The 22927-nt window shown below is 46.8% G+C and overlaps 1 protein-coding gene across 3 annotated transcripts in view; it reads left to right on the top strand.

The window, feature by feature from the left end:
- The window catches only part of DCTN1 (dynactin subunit 1), a 148171-nt gene that overhangs the window by 63002 nt on the left and 62242 nt on the right, over positions 1-22927 (top strand). For all 3 annotated transcript variants that reach the window (XM_077816104.1, XM_077816105.1, XM_077816102.1), the window contains exons 3-4: positions 313-391; positions 3952-3983. In XM_077816104.1, the coding sequence (XP_077672230.1) occupies positions 313-391; positions 3952-3983 (111 nt within the window). The remainder of the gene's footprint in view (positions 1-312; positions 392-3951; positions 3984-22927) is intronic.

Here is a 22927-nt window from a genome sequence, read left to right as displayed (position 1 = left end):
TCTCCTTATCTGTCAGAACCGTAAACTGATCCACAGACCGAAAGTCATTAGCTTGGCTTGGGGTGAAGTAGATAGCGACCTGTAAACTGCTTTAGATTGCTTGGGCAACTGGGTCCTCCAATCCACAATGGATTTCTAGTCCATTTTAAATATAAGTTTTCAGGAAGATGGGGAGGGGGGAACACCAAGAAATGAGCTAAAAATCAGCACAAAGTGAAGTCTGTTGTATTAAAGCCCCCAACTCCAGAATGGGGCTGCTGTATTTTCATGCCACTCCTCGCTGGTAACATTGAGTTTGTTCTGTTTATTCAGATCCAGGTTTTTGAAGATGGAGCAGATACAACATCTCCAGAAACCCCAGAATCTTCTGCTTCAAAGGTCCCCAAAAGAGGTATGGTCCGCTCGTCTTTCTTATGAGTCCTCGTCTCCCCTTCGTTCCAGCCCAAGAGGGATCCACATGTCAGACATCCAGCATTGCCTAGAATTGGACCTCTTGCGGAAATCTTCACCCATCCCTTTACCCCTTCTTCTGCCAGAGGGGAGCCTCCGCTGGGGCACATGGAGATACAAGCGCAGCACTTAGCGGTGCACTGCTCCTTTAGTTTAGCTTCCCAAGCATCTTAACAAGCATCCAGGGAAAGGCTATAAAGGCCATCCCGGATCCCCGCTAAGGGCTGGATCCAGAGCCCTCTGAGCCTGCTGTCAAGTTTGCCATCATGCAGGTAAGGTTAGGATTCAAGTCCAGGGTGGCGAGAACATCACTGTTTTTCTTCCTCAAGTCCTCGAGTGTTCAGTGGTATTGAAATCCACGCTGGCTTAAGCTCAAGGAGAATGCTGGTGGGGATGGTAAATGAGGCAAGAAGTATGTCCATAACCAGCTGGAAAAAGGCAGTCTAAGTGAAACAGGCACCTCCCTACCCCTCCAGTGGTAAGGGGGCTGGGCAGTGGGTGGCAGCTGGGTTTTTTTTTTTTAATATTGCTGCCTTTTAATTTCATTAGGCCTCTGTTTGTCCCTGTATGATGAGCCTGTCATCCCATTTCTGTCTCCTCTCTAAATAGCCCCTAATGTTCAGTCTCTCCTCCCATGGAAGTCTTTCTAGGACTCTATTAATCCCCATTGCCTTTTGCTGTCCTCCTCCCCCGCTGCCCCAGGGGGGGCCTATTTCTGCTGCATTCTTTTTGATAGGCAGTGGCTAGAACTGAACATAGTATCCAGGAGAGAGCATCCCACGGAGTTAGCCAATAGTATTAGAATAGCGTCACTATTTGCTCCTCCTATTCCTAATGTTTTGTTTGCTTTTCTGATTGCTACTTCACATTGAGGAGTGGCTTACAATTATCTCCAGGTCTCTTTCCTAAGTGCTGGGTTTTCAATTAAGTGTAAGCAAAGTGTCTGGGCAGTTCAGTTAGTACCTGCCTGTGTGCATTACCTTGCACAGAATTTCATCTGCCATTGTGCTGCCCAGTTGTTTAGCGTTGATAGATCCCTCTGAAGCTCCGCGTTTGAGAGACATTCTGGAGAAAGGCTTTTAGATTGTCAGTTGGACTTTGCCCACCTCCTGGTGGAGAGGGAGCTCCAATTTGCCCTGCTTTCTCCAGCGCTGGTAGCTGGACTCCTGTACCTGAAGGCATCCCAGCGGGTGCTGTCTGAAGAAGTAAGAGGTTGGGGGAGAAGAGCTAATGAAGAGCCAGAGAGGCTAGAGTGGTGGATATTGACAGAGGGATCTGGGGGATTGCCATAGAAAATGAGGGAGGGGGACACGGACACACTCTCACTCTCTCTCTCTCTTTCACTGCAGATACTAGTTCAGAGAGGGTGAATTGAACGGTGAGGAGCAGTCACTGCTGGATCAGAGGGATAATACAGGGGTGTTTGAAATGAGTAGCTCAAAGGTGTGAGCTGTGGAGCTGGCTGGTGGAGGTGATGGTGGGAGACCAAGAGGAAGGTGGAAGGGGTCAGAGCACACAGGGTCAGCACTGGTTGCAGTGTTCTTTGGAGAAGCAAAATATAGACACACGAAGCGTGGCTCCATGCCAGGGAGTTTCCATAGAAACACCAGCGCCTGCTGCAGTCTCTGCCTCTGCAGTATCCGATGCAGAGATTTCAATTCCCATAAATCTAGCACCTTCCCTGCTAAAAGGAATAAAGGTGTGAGAAGCACAGTGGAGATGGTTGGGGTCTTTGATTTATGAGCTGCTTCTGTAGTGTCTGTTGTCTGGGCAGCTAATGCAATCAGAGTGCTACCCACAATGAATGACCTATAAACAGCTACCAGGGCTGCGAGCCACAATATCAGACCTATCAAATATCCAGGAACAAAACAAAGGATGAAATTTACCCAAACAAATCCTCCTCCTGTGCTTAGTACACACAACTTCTGCGCTTAAATCAAGGTTGTATGCTAAAATGGTATATTTTGATCATGCCTTCACACACCTGTACATGGGAATCGCTTTGCTCACCACTAAACTGTAGCTGTCTCTGGGGTGGAATGCAGCAGCTGTTTAACAGGGTACATCAAAGATACAAACAGTACAGGACAGGAGGTGAAGAAAAAATCCCGAATCCAGGTGAAAATGCCAGGGCCCTTTATGTAGAATTGGATTTTAGCCCAGACTCCAGCGTTTGCACCTGTTCATTTAAATGCTAGGACACCCTTGATTGTCAGTGTTGGTCAGGAGCTCCATTTGCTGTTTTATAGAGGAAACCGCAAATAGAGCACCTGACCAACTATGACAGACACAATCCCTCATAACAACTTATGGGGCTTTAGTGTAATAATTCAAGGAAGAATGCCAGCTACAGAATAGTCAGCATATGCTGCAGTGTATTGTATTCTCCTGGGTGGGGATTCTCCCATTCTAATAGAGAGAGAGCCTGACTCTGATTAGTTGGAGCCCTGACAGGATCACAGCTCCAGAAGCATTAAACTCTCTCCACACATTACATTGTAATCTAGATCTTCAAGGTTAAACTTGGGCAACTGCACAGATACGTTTGAGTGTGCAGCTTACATGCGTGTGTAAATCAAGTGTAGTGCAACCTCTCTTGAGGGGTCAACAAGCATTGGTTGCTGAACAGAGATGGCCATTTAACAAAGGTGGAGGAGAAACTTACTCAAAGTTGGGAGGTACCTTTGAGAGGTGCTCAGAAAGCAAGAAATTGCCTCATACTGCTGGTCTTTTCTATGCACTTCATTTTATTTGCACACATGTAGCTGGTTAAATGCCTAAATTTCCTTGTGCTCAGTGAGATACCTGACTTGTGCTCATAAATTAGCCATGTGGAGAATTTCACATGGCTAACTATAGAAACATATTTTAGTTTACCAAGCAATGTTACAGGCCTGAGAAGCCTTTAGCTGGCCCTATTTTATGGAGATATAATTAGCAGATGGAATCGAATTGGTGGAGACAGGGTCAAGTGTCCTTCTGTGGTCCTGAAAAAGGGGCTTTTTAGGCTTGAGATGATCCAAAGCTCTCTGAAATCTTGCAGTCGTCTAACCAGAGGCGAGGATAGATGTCATGGGCTTGCTGTTATGTTTTGAAATAGTTGATATTCCTTGAATCATAGAAGATTAGGGTTGGAAGAGACCTCAGGAGGTCATCTAGTCCAACCCCCTCCTCAAAGCAGGACCAACACCAAGGATAACCAACTTGAGTTATCCTTAAGAACACAGTGCACTTGCCGCCCTAGAAAAGGCCACCTAATTCAGCATGCCTGCTTGTTTTGACCTTGCTTCTCCCCAGACTTTTCATTCCTCCTCATAGAGTCACCTCTAGTGATCCTTCAGCTAGACCTAGACTTTGGCTTAACATTAAAAAGTGAAGCAAAGGATTCCAGGGAGTGAGTTGGGACTCCCCTCTGCCATGCTGCTCATGTGCTAAGAGCCCTGTGTGGTATATGTGACAAACTTCTTATGGTTCTTTGTTTTTCTACTTTATTTCCAGAATCTTTGGAAGCTACCAAAGCCAGCAAATTGGTGAGTACTTCAGCTTGAGACCCTGCTGCCTGCTTGGAGAAACTCATTCCACTACGTCAGTGTGTTGGCTTTTGGGAGGGTTTGCGCACGCTAATCTGCTGAATTCCCTTCATTAGCTCTTACTGCCTTTCCAGAGTGTAACCAAAGGTCTGTCTGCAGCCTCACAGAACTAGCACACATGCATACAGCAGGGCCAGGATTTTAGCCAATGAACATCTCAGATTAAAGGGGGCAAAAAAGGAAAACCCCAAATAAAATGGCCAGTGAGGAAAGTCTAGCTTTTGTGTTATCTGGGTGTTATAGCTCAGTCCGGGCTGGTTCTGGACGCAAGGGATTCCTCCTGGGGTCAGTCAAGAGAACAAGGCAAATCAAAAATAGCTTTATTCCAAATGACCAGAAACCTTTTCAGTTAGTTACAAACAGTCCTCTCTCAGTGGGATCGCACTGGTGGGAGGGAGGTGAACAATCTATCATTGCCGCCTGTTTTCGATCTTTTTTTTGGGGGGGGGATCATTCTTTATTTGATTCAGTGTTGCAGAGCCTGCCCCCGAATACTTTCCAGTAATGTGACATTGCTGTTTCCCTCCAAATGGCCCTTACATTTCAGAGAAGGAAGTAACTCACTCTTTAAGAGCATATTTTAAATTCACCTTTTCTGCTGAAAACCTGTTGGATTTCCTGGATATGTGCCTAGTTTACAGTTAAGCTTTATATATACTGCCCTAATTATCTTTGTCCGGGAGTTCTGGTGGCTCGTACAAGACCTACATGGGTGCCTGTTCCTGTGTCTGGGTGTCCAGTCATAGAATCATAGAACTGGAAGGGACCTGGAGAGGTCACCTAGTCCAGTCCCCTGCACTCATGGCAGGACTAATTCTCTAGACCAGTCCTGATGGGTGTTTGTCTAACCTGCTCTTAAAAATGTCCAGTGATGGAGATTCCACAACCTCCCTGGGCAATTTATTCCAGTGCTTCACCACCCTGACAGTTAGGAAGTTTTTCTTAATGTCTAACCTAAACCTCTGTTGCTACAATTTAAGCCCATTGCTTCTTGTCCTGTCCTCAGAGGTTAAGAAAAACAAACTTTCTTCCTCCTCCTTGTAACAACCTTTTCATACTTGAAAACTGTTATCATGTCCACTCTGTCTTCTCTTTTCCAGACTAAACAAACCCAATTTTTTTCAATCTTCCCTCATAGGTCATGTTTTCTAGATCTTTAATAATTTTTTGTTGCTCTTCTCTGGACTTTCTCAAATTTGTCCACATCCTTCCTGAAATGTAGTGCCCAGAACTGGGCACAATACTCCAGTTGAGGCCGTATCAGAGTGTAGTAGAGTGGAAGAATTACTTCTTGTGTCTTACTTGCAACACTCCTGCTAATACATCCCAGAATGATGTTCGCTTTTTTTGCAGCAGTGTTACATTGTTGACTCATATTTAGTTGTAATCCACTATGACCCCCAGATCCCATTCTGCAGTATTCCGTCCTAGGCAGTGATTTCCCATTTTGTATGTGTGTAACTGATGGTTCCTTCCTAAGTGGAGTACTTTGCATTTGTCCTGATTGAATTTTGTCCTATTTACTTCAGAGCATTTCTCCAGTTTGTCCAGACCATTTTGAATTTTAATCCTATCCTCCAAAGCACTTGCAACCCCGCCCAGCTTGGTATCGTCTGCAAACTTTATAAGTGTACTCTCTCTATGCCATCATCTAAATCATTGATGAAGATATTGAACAGAATCGGACCCAGAACTGATCCCTGCAGGACCCCACTCGTTAGGCCCTTCCAGCATGACTGTGAACCACTGATAACTACTCTCTGGGAATGGTTTTCAACCAGTTTTGCATCCACCTTATAGTAGCTCCATCTAGATTGTGTTTCCCTAGTTTATTTATGGGATGGTATCAAAAGTTTTACTAAAATCAAGATATATCACATCTACTGCTCTCTCCCTCGCGTCTCCCCCCCCCACCCCTCCCCCAAAAAAATCCACAAGGCTTGTTACCCTGTCAAAGAAAGCTATAAGGTTGGTTTGACATGATTTGTTCTTGACAAATCCATGCTGACTGTTACTTATCACCTTATTATCTTCTAGATGTTTTCAAATTGATTGCTTAATTGTTTGCTCCGCTATCTTTCTGAATACAGAAGTTAAGCTGACTGATCTGTAATTCCCTGGGTGTCCTTTTTTATAGATGGGCACTATATTTGTCCTTTTCCAGTCTTCTGGAATCTCTCTCATCTTCCATGACTTCTCAAAGATAATCGCTAATGGCTCAGATATCTCCTCAGTCAGCTCCTTGAGTATTCTAGGATGCATTTCATCAGGCCGTTGTGACTTGAAGACATCTAATTTGTACAAGTATCAGAGAGGTAGCCGTGTTAGTCTGGATCTGTAAAAGCAGCAGTGTCCTGTGACACCTTATAGACTAACAGACGTATTGGAGCATAAGCTGTCGTGGTTGAATACCCAGTTCGATGGATGCATGTGATTTGTCCAAAGTAACTTTTAACTTGTTCTTTCCCTATTTTAGCCTCTTCGGATCCTACCTCATTTCAACTGGCATTCACTATGTTAGACATCCAATCACCACCAACCTGCTTGGTGTAAACCGAAATGAAGTCATTAAGCACTTCTGCCATTTTCACATATTCTGTTGTTGTTTTTCCCTCCTCATTGAGTAATGGGCCTACCCTGTCCTTGGTCTTCCTCTTGCGTCTAATGTATTTGTAGAATGTTTTTTTGTCACCCTTTATGTTTTTAGATAGTTTGATTTCGTTTTGTGCCTTGGCCTTTCTAATTTTGTCCCTATATACTTGTATTATTTGTTTATATTCATCCTTTGTAATTTCACCTAGATTCCACTTTTCTTGATTTTTAGATCATTGAAGATCTCCTGGTTAAGCCAGGAGGTCTCTTGCCGTTGTTCCTATCTTTCCTACGCAGTGGGGTAAGGAACTTCCTACACATGCTTCCTTGTCTTTTGTATGCAGTGGGATAGTTTGCTCTTATGCCCTTAATAATGTCTCTTTGAAAAACTGCTAATTGTCTTCTATTGTTTTTCCCCTTAGATTTGCTTCCCATGGGATCTTACCTACCAACTCCCTGAGTTTGCTAAAGTCTGCCTTCTTGAAATCCATTGTCTTTATTTTGCTGTTCTCCCTCCTACCATCCCTTAGAATCATGAACTCTGTCATTTCATGATCACTTTCACTCAAGCTGCCTTCCACTTTCAAATTCTCAACCAGTTCCTCCCAATTTGTCAAAATCAAATCTTGAACAGTCTCTCCCCTGGTAGCTGTGTTCACCTTCTGAAATAAAAAATGGTTTCCAATACATTCCAAGAACTTGTTGGATAATCTGTGCCCTGCTGTGTTATTTTCCCAACAGATGTCTGGGTAGTTGAAGTCCCCCATCACCACCAAGTCCTGTGCTTTGGATGATTTTGTTAGTTATTTAAAAAAACCCTCATCCACCTCTTCTTCCTGGTTAGTTGCTCTGTAGTAGAGCCCTACCATGGCATCACCCTTGTGGTATACCCCTTTTATCCTTACCCAGAGACTTTCAACAAGTCTGTCTCCTGTTTCCATCTCAACCTCAGTCCAAGTGTATTCATTTTTAATATCTAAGGCAAAACCTCCTCCCTTTTTCCCCTGCCTGTCTTTCCTGAGCAAGCTGTATCATTCAATACCAATATTCCAGTTGTGTATTATCCCACCAGATCACTCTGATGCCAACTATGTCATAGTTGTGTTTATTTACTAGTATTTCGAGTTCTTCCTGCTTATTCCCCATACTTCTCATATTAGTATACAGACATCTAAGATACTGATTTGATTCTCCCCCAGTTCTGTCTTGTCTCTCCTTTATCCTTGCTATAACGGCCCATGCTCCTCCCAGATTCCAAACCGTCTCCCAGGTCTCCATGTTCTTGACTGACCTGTGGGCTTTGGTCACCTGCCCCCATTGAACCTAGTTTTAATGTATGTTTCCAAAGCCAACAGAAAATTGGAGCAGAGGCATAGATGCTATACTTTAACCCTTCAGAGACCATGGTCAACCTGACCACATGCAGTCAAAGAGCTGCTCGGAAGTTCAAAAGGCTCGGACGTTCACTGTTACACTAGCTAGGGTGCACAGGTTTTGTACATCTTCATAACACAAGCCAAACACTAACTGCTGCGGTTAGGCAGAGACTTCCCCACTCGACAGGTTATTCCAGGGATTCTCAAACTTCATCGCACTGCAATCTCCTTCTGACAACAAAAATTACTACATGACCCCGGGAGAGGGGACCGAAGCCTGAGCCACACACCCCAGGATGGGGAGGCCAAAGGCCAAACCCCACCGCCCCATGCAGGGGGGGCCAAAACTGAAGCCCAAGGGCTTCAGCCTCAGGCAGGGGGCCTGTAACCAAAGCCCCGTCATGCAGGGCTGAACCCTCAGGCTTCAGCCCCGGGTGGTGGGGCTCAGGCTTCATCTTCGGCCCTGGGCCTCAGCAAGTCTAAGTCAGCCCTGGCAACCCCACTAAAACGGGGTCACGACCCCAGTTTGAGAACCTCTGGGTTTATTCCATAGTGGCTCACTTGGGTTTTTCTTGCACCATTCTCTGAAGAATCTGGTGCTGACCACTGTCAGAGACTGGACTACATGCAGCCTATCCCATCTAATGATTCCTGCGTTGTAACATGCTGTGGATAGTCCTCCTCCTAAACATTCACTGTGGAAATTGCCAGTGTTCTAAATGTACTGTAGGGTTATTTGGACATCCTCTTAACTGCTGTTTACTGCTGTCAGACAGAATGCAAAACGCCCACTGATACCCGTGAAAGCTGCATGCTCAGCTGCATACAGTCTTCCTTTCATCTTCAGTACTGGAAACCGGTTTTGCAAGTTAGGGCTCTGCCAGCTGAGGCGCTGTTTCCTTGTGGCCTGGGATAGCTGCCCACATGGAAACGAGGCGGGCTAAATGCTCTGAGCTGCCCGCACAGCGTTTTGCCTGTGGGTGGCAAGCTGTGCATGCGGCTTGGTGCGTAAATGACACTCTGTTGACTGGTACCCTATAAATACTGAAGATACTTAGCAAGGGTTTTGCGTTAGGGCTTAACGTTAAAAATTCTGACTGCCCAGTTCGCCCCTCTGTCAGCGCGTGGCAAGCCTGTGCCCCGACACTTAATAGTCTGGCTCTGAGCCGACGCACAATCCTAGGCAAAGGAGCCAAAGCTCAATATTGGTTGCTTTAGAGACTCTGCATGTTCCCCCGTGCCAGGAGACTCTGCCCATTCCTTCGATGCTTTGGTGCTGAGGGCCAAATGAGTCTTGGGACCAAAATCTCTAACAAAGCACATGCTCTAGACCGAGCATTCCCCAGCATTGCTGCCCATCTAAATCAAGTTGCTGCTGATGGTATGGAGGCTATTCCACTCAAAACGACAAGCACTCAGTGCTGCAAGGGGAATTGGTTTGATAAGTTACCACTGTCTGATCCAGATTTGGTTTCTTACAAGCAAGTCTTGTTTTTACTAACCCCATTCTTTGGCCAGTTATGGAGGAACCAACATTTGCTGTCTGAAATTACATGGCAAGTGTCTTGCTAGGGAGTATGGCAATAGCTTAGGAAATGCCATCAAAATCCGTGTCATCTCCTCCTCTGTGAGATGACCCTTCCCTTGGCCTGATGTTACTCTGTAAAACTCAGAGCTACTAGGCTATCCATAGTGGTTGCCTGAGAGCTTCCTGGCATTGTCGTCAGCAGTGTTCCCAGCCTAGTGTTGGAAGCCACCTCTGCTTGTAGCCCGTGGTTCTCTTTGTCTGAGAATCCTATCTTTATTCTGAATGACGTCTCCACGCAAGCCTTCATCGCATGTTGCCACAATTGTTTTTCATCCTGAATCCAGTTTTTAGCACCTATACAGAGAGACGCATTCTGTGGAGACACTGAATCATCTAAGTCCAGAAAATTATCAGTCGAATGTTTCACAGTAAAGTCAACCTTAAAGAATGTTTAGTATAAGAACAAATCCAGCTCCTGCGAAGCAGTGGTCGCTCCTGCCTCGCAGTCCCAGAGGCTGTCTATACAGCAGTTGGGTCGAGCTGAGTTAGCACTTGTATGTCTGCTCAAGATGGGAATGACACCTCCTAGCTGCAGGGTAGACGTACCCTGAGTGTAAAGCATGGCCTGTTAGGAGTGGACTATCCATTAGCACAAATTCCTTAGAAATCACAAGATCTATTTCTGAGATGTGGATTTTCTGTGTTTTGGCGTCTCTTCTAGCATGTTGATCTTGGCAGATAACTACTGCTTCGTTGCAGTTCTCTCTTTGCTTTTTCTGCTTCTGAGAATGTGGTACCAAGAACCAAGGTGGGACTGATAGGAAGTCCTGAGACGCCCAGACTTCATGGCTTTCTCCTCATTTCTCTGCTTTGCCTTTTCTGGACATATTTCTTCCTCTTCAGGAAGGGGATGTGGTGTCTGATCCCCTCTTCTTGAAAACTTTCAGTAGCGAGTGTGGGTCTAATGAGAAGCAAAAAGAGCAGAGTCCTAGAACTGTATCCTGTTAATCCTCGATAGTCACACAAGTTATTGGGCTCAATCTGTTACTAAACAACACTTACATGGGGTTTTAGAGTAAGATGTGTTCTCTGCCCTCACAAGGTTTAGTCTTGTTTAGGCAAGTCATGGGACAGCATCTCAAGAAGAGTGAGGAAGAAGGATCAGTTCCTGGAAGGAAGTGGGTTTACCAGAAGAAGAGGGGACTTGGCAGATGGGGAGCGGAGGCTGTTTCAAGCAGCATGGTAGTTAGCACAAAGCTAAGAGCATGAAGGCGATGGAACCTGTGTGCAAAGTCGTTGTAAAAATGCTACCAAATCAGAACAGTCCATTCACTCACACTGCGGGGAGCATTTACATCCCCTTTGCACAGGGGTAAATAACTCTACAAGGTGCAAGACAGTGAAGTTAGGCCCTGAGACATCAAAGCCAAGCCTTGCTCTCCTTCAGGCCATCTGCAGTGCTCAGCTACTTAAAGCTTGTTTACACAGGGAAGAGTTTCTGATTAACTCCCTGTGTGGATGCTCTTATTCTGGAATATGAGCGTCTAAGAACATCCACACAGGGAGTTAATCAGGAATAGCTATTCTGTTTTAAATTCACATCCTACCTTAATCCAAATTAACTTCCTGTGTAGACGGGCCTTTATTGATTCTGTGTGACTTTGGGCAGATAACTTCTCCTCTCTGCCTTGGTTTCATCATCTTTGTAATCGGAATGATACTGAAGACCTTTCCCATTTTTACTGGGCATGAGGGGTGATCACACCTTTGTGCTGAAATGCATTTTACAACTGTTCTTGTCCCTTTTGGATTTGCAGAGCACCCTGATCGTTGCTTGAGGCAATACCCTGCTCTTCAAGAAGAGCCTAATTGTATTAGTAAAAATACTGTCTAGAAGCTTGATGACATCACAGAGCAGCTTCCCACCTCTCCCAAGGACAGTCTTACTGCTGTTTGCTGCCTCTCATTACATTCAAGAGCTGCAGATTAACAGTATTAACAGTATTTTGCCACTAGATGACACTAGAGTCAAGGGAAAGTGCTATTGTAAATAATAGGCACCCTGTGCCCCCTTGAGCTATAACCCTAAAATACACCGCATCAGAGTGTTCAGTGATCTAACATGGCACATGACCGGAAAAGCTGTCTCCATGTCCTTTGGGGACTAATTTTGCCGCCCTATAGTTGAGTTACCAGCCATGTCTTTGAGATGATACCTTTAGCCAAAATAGTCTCCCTTTTCTTCAGGTCTTCCCAAGGTTAAAGGGACATGGGATAATTTTACAAACATCTGAGGTCCAAAAGAGTTTACAGACAGATTTAAAAAAAAAAAAAAAAAAGACACTGCCCAACTGTAGCAACTTTCATCCAAGGATCCTGTGTCTTACCTCCCCTAAGCCTGGTCCAACATCCCTGGGGCTTACCTCCGTGTCTAGTTGGCAGCCGGTATCAAGTGGAGTGCCCCAAGAGTCGGTCCTGGGGCCGGTTTTGTTCAATATCTTCATTAATGATCTGGAGGATGGTATGGATTGCACCCTCAGCAAGTTTGCAGATGACACTAAACTGGGAGGAGAGGTAGATACACTGGAGGGTAGGGATAGGATACAGAGGGACCTAGACAAATTGGAGGATTGGGCCAATAAAATCTGATGAGGTTCAACAAGGATAAGTGCAGAGTCCTGCACTTAGGATGGAAGAATCCAATGCACCGCTACAGACTAGGGACCGAATGGCTCGGCAGCAGTTCTGCGGAAAAGGACCTAGGGGTGACAGTGGACGAGAAGCTGGATATGAGTCAACAGTGTGCCCTTGTTGCCAAGAAGGCCAATGGCATTTTGGGATGTATAAGTAGGGGCATAGCCAGCAGATCGAGGGACGTGATCGATCCCCTCTATTCGACATTGGTGAGGCCTCATCTGGAGTACTGTGTCCAGTTTTGGGCCCCACACTACAAGAAGGATGTGGATAAATTGGAGAGAGTCCAGCGAAGGGCAACAAAAATGATTAGGGGTCTGGAACACATGACTTCTGAGGAGAGGCTGAGGGAACTGGGATTGTTTAGTCTGCAGAAGAGAAGAATGAGGGGGGATTTGATAGCTGCTTTCAACTACCTGAGAGGTGGTTCCAAAGAGGATGGTTCTAGACTATTCTCAGTGGTAGAAGAGGACAGGACAAGGAGTAATGGTCTGAAGTTGCAGTGGGGGAGGTTTAGGTTGGATATTAGGAAAAACTTTTTCACTAGGAGGGTGGTGAAGCCCTGGAATGGGTTACCTAGGGAGGTGGTAGAATCTCCTTCCTTAGAAGTTTTTAAGGTCAGACTTGACAAAGCCCTGGCTGGGATGATTTAACTGGGGATTGGTCGGGGTTGGACTAGATGACCTCCTGAGGTCCCTTCCAACCCGGATATTCTATGATTCTACGATTCTAGGTAAGGATTTCTACTTTGAACTGAGATGCAGATTGGAGAAGTGTCTGTTGTTAACACGTGCACATCCCCCCACCCCCGCACCCGATCAGTCAGTGGCAGAGCTGAGAATGGAACCCAGGAGTCCTTTTTCCCAGTTCCAGTTTTTTAATCACTAAGAAACATTCCTGCCTTAATTAAAATATTGTCTCGAACACATCGTTGAAGCTTGCTCATGAGAGCCCCAAAATGGAATGAAATGGTCTATTTCTTGGTCCAAAGCCATTGCAATGTTAACAGTAAACCAGCAGGGTAATGGACAGATGTTAACACACTGAGGTGGTACGGGTAACACTGGGAAAGAGTTGTTTCTTGACATAGGTTGCATCACTTAAATGTGTCTCTGTGCTGGGGGTGGATTTCATGTGAATTTTATCTCCAGTCCTTTCTGCTAATCCCGGGGATAAATGCTGGTAATCTGTGACTGCATCATGGTAAACCAGCCACTTAGAAATCAGAGATTCTCTCTGCTTTAAGACTTCCCTTGGCACTTTATAATAGCATAGAATTTGTACCTTGTGTTGTGTCCTGATCCAAATGGAGGATAAGTAAATGCATGTATTGTTGAATCTGTTTTTATGTAAAAAGCTCCTGGTATTTGAATATAAAGTGAACACCACCTGTTCATGTTCCTGAAGGGCGTCTGTCATCCCAGCCTCAGACTGAGAGCGCTCTGCCAGAAAGCATGCTGCTTGGTAAAGCTAGAATAGAGGTGGCAAAGCAGAACGGTACTGCTAATCTCTGGGAGGGTGGACACTGGACCTGTGTTAACATGGATGAAATAAGAGGCTTACACACATGTAAATATGGCAACAGTAGCCTTCTCCCTTGGCCTCACCCTGACTGCTGTGGTAATTGAAATAATGATGGTGCTTTTGGTTTTGATATGGAAAGTGACTCATGGTAGCATGTCTGTAGAGGTCAGTGCTACTTGGGGAAAGGAGAAAATTCTCTCTGTCTGTTTCTTTCTCTCTCTCTCTCAACATATTTCTGCCTGGTTTGGTAGATAGATTCGACACAGCCAGGGCAGATCTGTCTAATGGGGAAAGTCACATGTTCAAGCCCTTATCTTTGTATAATTTGAGGCTTAAATATTAGTTATAACCCAGTCATGAGCAATTGTTCATATCCCTCTTGGTTACTGCAGGCCTGCCCAGTTTTAATTCACTCGGCTCTAATTTTACAGTGGGGAACTTGACGTGTGGATGGCTGTAAGATGCAAAGAAATCACCAGATGAAGTGCAGTCAGCAGCTGAGCAGAGATTGCTGAACGGGGGGTCAGTTTGGAATAGGAAGTGTTTGTTAGGGATGAGGTTGGGGCAGACCTACCTCCCTAGCAATCCCAGGCTTCTGGGGCCAAATGCATTAACTGACAGTATTGGAAACAAAATAATACCCAGCTGTTCTAGCGTTTGTCATCAGTAGAGTGTGAGGCCCTTCACAGAGCAGGGCAGTATCTACAGCATTATCTGTTTTTTACAGTTGGGGAAACTGAGGCACAGAAAGGCAGTGACTTGCCTAAGGTACCTGGCAGGCCAGTGGCAGAGCTGGGAATAGAGCCCAGGTCTCCTGAGTCCAGTCCAGTGCTCTCTCCACTAGACCCCACTGCCTCACAATTAACTAAACTGTCATGTGCAGTCATTTGCCTTTCAAAATGTTCTTTCCTGGAACCTTAGAAGCCTTAATGCCCTAGGAGCCAAAGCCTGATTATAGCCACTCTGGGATAAAGCCCACAAGCCTCAAGGCAACTGCCAGCTCAGTTGTCTGCTACATGCTGGCAGGTCACCTTTCACAGACTTGTTTAGGTTAATCTGGGTGCTTTCTTCCGTGCTGATTGTTTGTATTATTGGGGACTGGTGACTTCAGCAGAACAGATCAAAGTACCTTCCTCAGGAACAGCAGGGAAAGCTGTATAACCGCTCAGAATAGTAACATGCAGGTGTGTGAATGGTTCACTTCTGTTGTCTGTCCAGGCAGTGTAAACTCTAACTTCTAACCTTTGTCCCCTCTTCATGCAGCGTGGAGCGAAACCTAAAAAGGTGGTGCATTTTTTTTTGGCAATTAATCTGTACGTCGCAGAATCTCCTGGCCGCATGAAATGCCCCCAAATACATCTCGGCTCATTGTCACTCATTGCTGATGTGCCTTCCATTGTATGGTCGCATGTTTACTCATTGCATGTGTTCCCCTTCTCCGGCGCCTAGATTGGCCCAGCTTGCTTACAAGATGCTAGGTAATTAGAGTCCACATGACTGACTGGGGGAAGAGCATTGCTTTGTGGGAAGGTATCCTTCACCACTTCTCAGCCTGCCACACAACCTGGTAGGGAACATGGGCTCATAAACCAAACAATGTTGTTTTTCTTGGGAGTTCTGAGAACTTTCTGCTGTTTCTTCACAGCAACAGGGTAAAGCTTTCACGCCAGTGCTGGGTGTGAGTTAACTATTTGTACTTGTGAAATGTGCCCATCATATTTCTCTCTGGGTGCATGTATTTAAATTCTTGAAACCAACACACAAGAGTTGGCTTTAGAATCCAAAGGCCCAACACAAGTATCGTGATCTTCATCCTATAGCTTAGGCTGATACGTTAACCTTGGCTTTCACATTCCGTTGCCTTGTGTTTCCTTCCAGCTATTGCTGCAATGGATGTAAATCTCCTGTGTAAAGCCCCAACAGTGTGCTCAGAGCTGTGCACCCTAGATGTAGGCAGACTCCCTGCCCCATTGAATTTACTGTCTAAAGGGAGAGATGAAAACAGACAGTGACTGCTCTGGATGATCAAAGAGGTGTTGTCATAGGGCCTGGTATGGTTTTTGAATCAATGTGTAACAGTTTGCTAAGGGAGGCAGGTTGTCACTGGACTATTTTGTGGTATCAGAAATAGAAAGTATCAGAAATAGACAGCCAAGAAGATAAACTCAGAAATAGGGAAAACACTGTCTCAAAAGAGCAAAAAATCTGAATTTGGAAGCAGGTACTGCTGGCTAACGAACGTTTTCTTTCTGCTTTGAAGACAAGTCGCCATTTTCCCTAAATGTAATACTTGTAAAATGGCAAAAAGAAAAGGAGTACTTGTGGCACCTTAGAGACTAACCAATTAGTCTCTAAGGTGCCACAAGTCCTCCTTTTCTTTTTGCGAATACAGACTAACACGGCTGTTACTCTGAAACCTGTAAAATGACAGTTTTTCCCAAATCCCTCTTTTTCAGACACTAACTTTTCTCCTGAAAGAGCCACCTCCCTTACACCCACCCCTGTTATATCGTGGCAGCAGCCAGGGAAAAAGAGAAGGCCAGAAAATCCCCACAAATCTGTTGTTTGTTTCAAATTGCAGTTGTAGCAAAAGGAAAGCTATGCAGGTCTCGGCGGAGCCGAGCAGTCTGACGGGGGAATGTTGTAACTTTGACAAGGCAATCCTGCAAACACTCTAGGCACCCAGATACTACAGTGATGGGCCCACTAGAAATGCCAAAGAGAGGTGGTGAGACAGTACCTGCTTGTTCCTGTGAGGGATTGCATATAGGCTGCCAGTTCGTGCTGCTGTGGCGCTTTCCCTTCCAGTCTATAGAACCCTTTGGCACTTGGGAGGAGAGAGAATCCGAGCCCAGAACTGCGTCTGTCCCTTCCCAAACCGTGCACCAATGGGGAGCAGAGCAGGAGGTGAAGCTGTGCTCCCCTGGAAGTTTGGAGTTCTGGGTGATACTGTAGTAACTGTTCCAAGCCTCTTTGTTCTGACCTCCTGTGTGACCTCTGGCCAGTCTGAAATCTCCGCATGTGTCTGAGCTTACTGATCTGCATGCGCTTGGCCCTGTTACTTCACTCTCCCGCTAGCTCTTGTCCCTGCTATTTTGCATGCTGCTATTACTCACACCCAGCTCTGGCTTTCCTGGCCCTGTACGCTTTCTATGCAACCTTTAGAGTGTGTTGATTTTACTTTCCAGTTTTGCCTTACTTCATTGTGAAGATCGCCGCTGAATTGGGTTGGTGGCAGGCTGTGCACACACGGTACCATCTGTTCAGAGTATTAATTGTCTCATTCTAAAAGGAGTAATTATAAATCAAACCGATACCAGAGAGCCCATGACGCAAGTGGGGTTTCCTCACTAACACTGTGGGACTAACCCTGAGATGGAAACCGAGATCAGACAGGTATGTCCTAGTACTTCCTCCCAGTGTGATAAACCAGACTCAGCTCATTTGTAAAATTTCTTCTCGACCTGCTCCTCACAGTTCCATTTTAAGGGTTGAAACCGTCAATCAACTTGCTGGCTCTTTTCCTTGCGGCCCTTGTGACCATTTTAGTGTCTGGGAATCCAAGGTTCTATTTGGTAAAACTACTAATGCTTAAAAAGAAATAACATCATTAGTAGGCAAATCCGTATGAATGAGATTAGGTAATTCTTTGCAGTGCATGGTATATGCTGGGCTTTAATCGGTTTAAAAGATGTTTCCTCCTGCTCTATTTTGGGTGGCAGATTGCCCACCTCTTAAACTGGGGCAAAGAGCAAATACAAATAATCAACGCTCTTCCACTCTCTGCCTGCCATCTGGATCCCAGTGTTCAGCAGGGAGGGTGGAATAGGTAGCCTCTTGCCTCAAGGGTATTGCCTCTCTTCATGACCTTCAGTGAGTAACACTAATTCCACCCTGGCCTCTACTGGGGTCAGAGTGACTCTTCTCGAGGGCTCCCAGTTGCCTATTTCTCTCAAGGATCAAGACAGTTGCTGTTTCCACATGACACGTCAAAGAACTTCTGCTGCACCTTTGGGTCAGTTTCCTTTAAGGCCTGCATACTGGGTTCAGGGGGAGGCCAGGAGCTTCTTGCTGGTAACCGTGGAGCTGTGCAGTAGCACAAAGTCTTACAGAGCAATGAAGTTCATATTCCTCCCCAAAGGTATCTGCTGCTCTTGTCATTCTGCATTCATCCCGCCAGAGATGCCAAGGACAGGCATTGTGAATCTGCTGAGGGGAGCAGTTGATGTTTCGGCCCATGCTGCACTTGCACAAATAAAGAACACAGCTGAGTGAACAGCTGCAGTGCGCTTCTGGCCCAGCTCACTAGGGAGTGCAACACCGGGAGAGTGCTGAAACCTCCTGCCACCTGCAGTGTGACAGGTCGGTGGAGAAGGGAGAGTAAGCTAGCTGTTTAAAGGCAGCAAGATGGCCATTCTCTCCAGTTTTGGAATGAAATTACAGCTCACACAGTCTTCTGTTCATTGCTACAGTGTGGTCTGGCATAGCAGTTACTGTGCAGGGAGCAAGTCCTGCCTCAAATACCTGGGACTGTTCCCCCTCCCTGAAATGTCAGCCTTGCAGTAGAATAGTGGCACGTAAGAGCTACAAAAACTGACATCTGAAGGGTTAAATGAGCGAAAAGCTTGACCCCTTTCTGTCTTAACCCAAACCTGTAGGTATCTGCCTTGGAAATGTCAGTAGCTCAGCCTAGAATCATGTCCACCAGGGAGTGGTGGAAAAACCATTCGTTTATGTGCAGGTTGGCACAGGAGCCTGGCAGTTCAGGCTGTGGTTACGCTGGAAGCAGGGACCCAGGAGCTTTTCTGCTCCCATGTGCTGAGAGGCTCCAGTCAGATGTGAGTAATCAGCGTCGCCATTTTCGTGGGACCAGCTTCCGGCACCAGCTTTTTCTTCCTTGAGGAGACAAGGTTTTTAAGCTCTGAGATGCCCCAAGGTGCAGGTCATTTAAGGAGACTGACCCCAATCAGTAATGGGGAGAGATGCCCAAGATTCCGTAAGCAGCTTGGGAAATAGCAAAGGGCAGAAGCAGTTGAAGATGGTTGTGGTGGGCACTGCCCTACTCTGTTTTCCATGAGATACAGCCTGACCTCTGCTCAGAAAGATGGGCAGTGTCCTGTTCCCACATTCAGGGATCCAGGCCTCCCTGGACAGTGGCTTTGGAGAGTTTACTTACGGGATTATGGGCAGTTGCATGGAATGCCCAGGCTGGTGCATAGTGTCCTGTTGACTCAGCCCTGGTGTACACTACGAGTTTAGGTCGAATTTAGCAGTGTTAGATCGATTTAACCCTGCACCCATCCACACAACGAAGCCATTTTTGTCGACTTAATGGGCTCTTAACATTGATTTCTGTACTCCTCCCCGATGAGGGGATTAGCGCTGAAATTGACATCGCCGGGTCGAATATGGGTTAGTGTGGATTCAGTTTGACGGTATTGGCCTCCGGAATCTATCCCACAGTGCTCCATTGTGACCGCTCTGGACAGCACTCTGAACTCAGATGCACTGGCCAGGTAGACAGGAAAAGCCCCGCAAACTTTTGAATTTCATTTCCTGTTTGGCCAGTGTGGCAAGGTGATCAGCACAGGTTACCGTGCAGATCTCATCAGCAGAGGTGACCATGGAGTCCCAGAGTTGCAAAAGAGCTCCAGCATGGACTGAACGGGAGGTACTGGATCTGATCGCTGTATGGGGAGATGAATCCGTGCTATCAGAACTCCGTTTCAAAAGACGAATGCCAAAATATTTGAAAAAATCTCCCAGGGCATGAAGGACAGAGGCTATCACAGGGACCTTCAGCAGTGCCGCGTGAAACTTAAGGAGCTTAGGGAAGCCTACCAAAAAACCCAAGAGGCAAACGCCCACTTGGGGTCAGAGCCCCAGACATGCCGCTTCTATGATGAGCTGCATGCAATTCTAGGGGGTGCCCCCACCCCTGCACGTGGACTCCTGCAAGGGGGGAGTCTCACACAACAGGAATGAGGATTTTGGGGACAAGGAAGATGATAGCGCACACCAGGCATGCGGAGAAACTGTTTTCCCCTACAGCCAGAAACTGTTTATCATCATAGATCTAATACCCTCCCAACCCGGGCTCCCGGACCTCGAAGGTGGAGAAGGAAGCTCTGGTGAGTGTACCTTTGTAAATATAATACATGGTTTAAAAGCAAGCGTGTTTAATGATTACTTTGCCCTGCAGACTTAGGATGCATTCGTGGCCTGTACAGCTACTGGAAAAGTCTATTAACGTGTCTGGGGATGGGGTGGAAATCCTCCAGGGACATCTCAATGAAGCTGTCCTGGAGGTATTCCCAAAGCCTTTGCAAAAGGTTTCTGGGGAGGGCAGCCTTATTGCGTCCTCCATGGTAGGACACTTTACCATGGCAGGCCAGTAGCACGTAGTCTGGAATCCTTGCATAAGAAAGCATGGCAGCTTGTGGTCCCAGTCTTTGCTGGCATTCAAGCAACATCCGTTCTTTATCTCTCTCTGTTATCCTCAGGAGAGTGATATAATTCATGGTCACCTGGTTGAAATAGGGGAATTTTATTCAGGGGACATTGAGGTGGCCGTTCCTGCTGGGCTGTTTGCCTGTGGCTGAAAAGAAATCATCCCCACTGTTAGCCACGCGGTGGGGGGAGGGATGAAGCGATCATCCCAGAGAATTGGGTGTGTGTGGGGGGGGTAGGGGGAGAAGGGTTAGTTGGGTTTGTACTGTATGTTAACCTGAAAACATCAGCCCCTCCTTTTAAATGGCCAGTGTGTCTTTTTCAGTTTTAATCTCCCTTTTTTTCCTTCCACAGCTGCAAATGTTTCAACGCTGCGACTAGTATCTCCGTCCCAGAGGCTAGCGCAGATTAGAAGTGGGGAAAAAAACGCACTCGCGATGAAATGTTCTCTGAGCTCATGCAGTCCATCCAAACTGAAAGAGCCCAGCAGAATGCGTGGAGGCAGACAATGGCAGAGTCTAGGAAAGCACAAAATGAACGTGAGGACAGAAGGCGGGAGCAACAGGAGAGGTGGCGGGATCAAGAGGAAAGGTAGCGGCAGCATGATGAGAGGAGGCAGGATGCAATGCTGAGGCTACTGGAGGATCAGACTGATGTGCTTCGGCGTATGGTTGAGATGCAGGAAAGGCACAGACCGCCACTGCAGCCCCTGTGTAACCAACCGCCCTCCTCCGCAAGTTCCATAGCCTCCTCACCCAGATGCCCAAGAATGCGGGGTGGGTGGGCCTCCGGGCACCCAACCACTCCATCCCAGAGGACTGCTCAAGGAACAGAAGGCTGGCATTCAATAAGTTTGGAAGTGCAGTGTGGCTTTGTCCTTCCCTCCTCCCCCACCCCTCCTGGGCTACCCTGGCAGTTATCCCCCTATTCGTGTGACGAATTAATAAAGAATGCATGAATTTGAAACAACATAATGACTCTATTGCCTCTGCAAGCAGTGATGGCGGTGGGGGGGTTGGCTTACAGGGAAGTAGAGTGAACCAAGAGGGCGGGTTTTCATCAAGGAGAAACAAACAGAACTGCCACACCGTAGCCTGGTCAACCATGAAGCTGGTTTTCAAAGCTTCTCTGTTGCATCGCCCTCCTGTTCTCGTCTAACAGCCCTGGTGTCTGGCTGCGCATAATCAGCGGCCAGGCGATTTGCCGCAAGTTCCCACCCCGCCATAAACGTTTCCCCCTTACTCTCACAGATATTGTGGAGCACATAGCAAGCAGTAATAACAATGGGAATATTGGTTTCGCTGAGGTCTAACTGCGCCAGCGCGCTTTTAAATGTCCAAATGCACATTCTACCACCATTCTGCACTTGCTCAGCCGAAAGTTGAACAGCTCCTGACTACTGTCCTGGCAGTCCGTGTATGGCTTCACGAGCCATAGCATTAAGGGGTAGGCTGGGTCCCCAAGGATAACTATAGGCATTTCAACATCCCCAATCATTATTTTCTGGTCTGGAAAGTAAGCCCCTTGCTGCAGCTGTTCATACAGACCAGAGTTCCTGAAGATGCGAGCGTCATGTACCTTTCCCAGCCATCCCACCTTGATGTTGGTGAAACGTCCCTTGTGATCCACCAGTGCTTGCAACACCATGGAAAAATACCCCTTTCGGTCTGTGTACTAGCTGCCTTGGTGGTCCGGTCCCAAGATAGGGATATGCGTTCTGTCTATGGTCCCACCATAGTTAGGGAATCCCATTGCAGCAAAGCCATCTGCTATGACCTGCACATTTCCCAGAATCACTATCCTTGTTAGCAGAAGCTTAGTGATTTCATTGGCTACTTGTATCACAGCAGCCCCCACAGTAGATTTGCCCACTCCAAATTGATTCCTGACTGACCGGTAGCTATCTGGCGTTGCAAGCTTCCAGAGGGCTGTTGCCACTCGCTTGTGAACTGTGAGGGCTGCTCTCATCTTGGTATTCTTGCGTTTCAGGGCAGGGGAAAGCAAGTCACAAAGTTCCATGAAAGTGCCCTTACACATGTGAAAGTTTTGCAGCAACTGAGAATCATCCCAGACCTGCAACACTTGCGATCCCACCAGCCTGTGCTTGTTTCCCGGGCCCAGAATCGGCGTTCCACGGCATGAGCCTGCCCCATTGCCACCAGGATGTCCAAATTGCTGGGGCCACTGCTTTGAGAGAAGTCTGTGCCCATGTCCTCGTCACTCTTGTCACCGTGCTACCATCGCCTCCTCGCCTGCTTTTGCAGGTTATGGTTCTGCACATACCCCAGGACAATGTGAGAGGTATTTACAATGCTCGTAACTGCTGCGGTGATCTGAGTGGGCTCCATGCTTATCGTGGTGTGGCGTCTGCAGGAGAGCAGAATGCCAGCGGAAGCGGTCGTTCAATGACGATGGTTTGCAGACCTACTGCACCGTCTGCTGCCAGGACACAACAGCTGAGCGGGTTGCACGTTCGCCTTGTCGTGGCGAGACAAGAGCCGCTGAGCAGAGTGTCAGCGGAAGTGGCTCTGCGAGACCACCAGGAGAGCAGAGTGGCAGCGGAAGAGGTGGCTGACGACCTATGAGGTGGATTCATGAGAGCAGGAGAGCTGAGTTGCAGCGAAAGTGGGAGCCCATGAGAGACAACATGGATAAATTCGCTATCGAGACAAGAGCAGGAGAGCAGAGTGGCAGCGGAAGTGGTGGTTCGATGATGGTTA

The sequence above is a fragment of the Eretmochelys imbricata genome, chromosome 4, assembly GCF_965152235.1.
Source record: "Eretmochelys imbricata isolate rEreImb1 chromosome 4, rEreImb1.hap1, whole genome shotgun sequence".
NCBI lineage: Eukaryota > Metazoa > Chordata > Testudines > Cheloniidae > Eretmochelys > Eretmochelys imbricata.
This window is presented reverse-complemented; position numbering and strand designations above follow the sequence as displayed.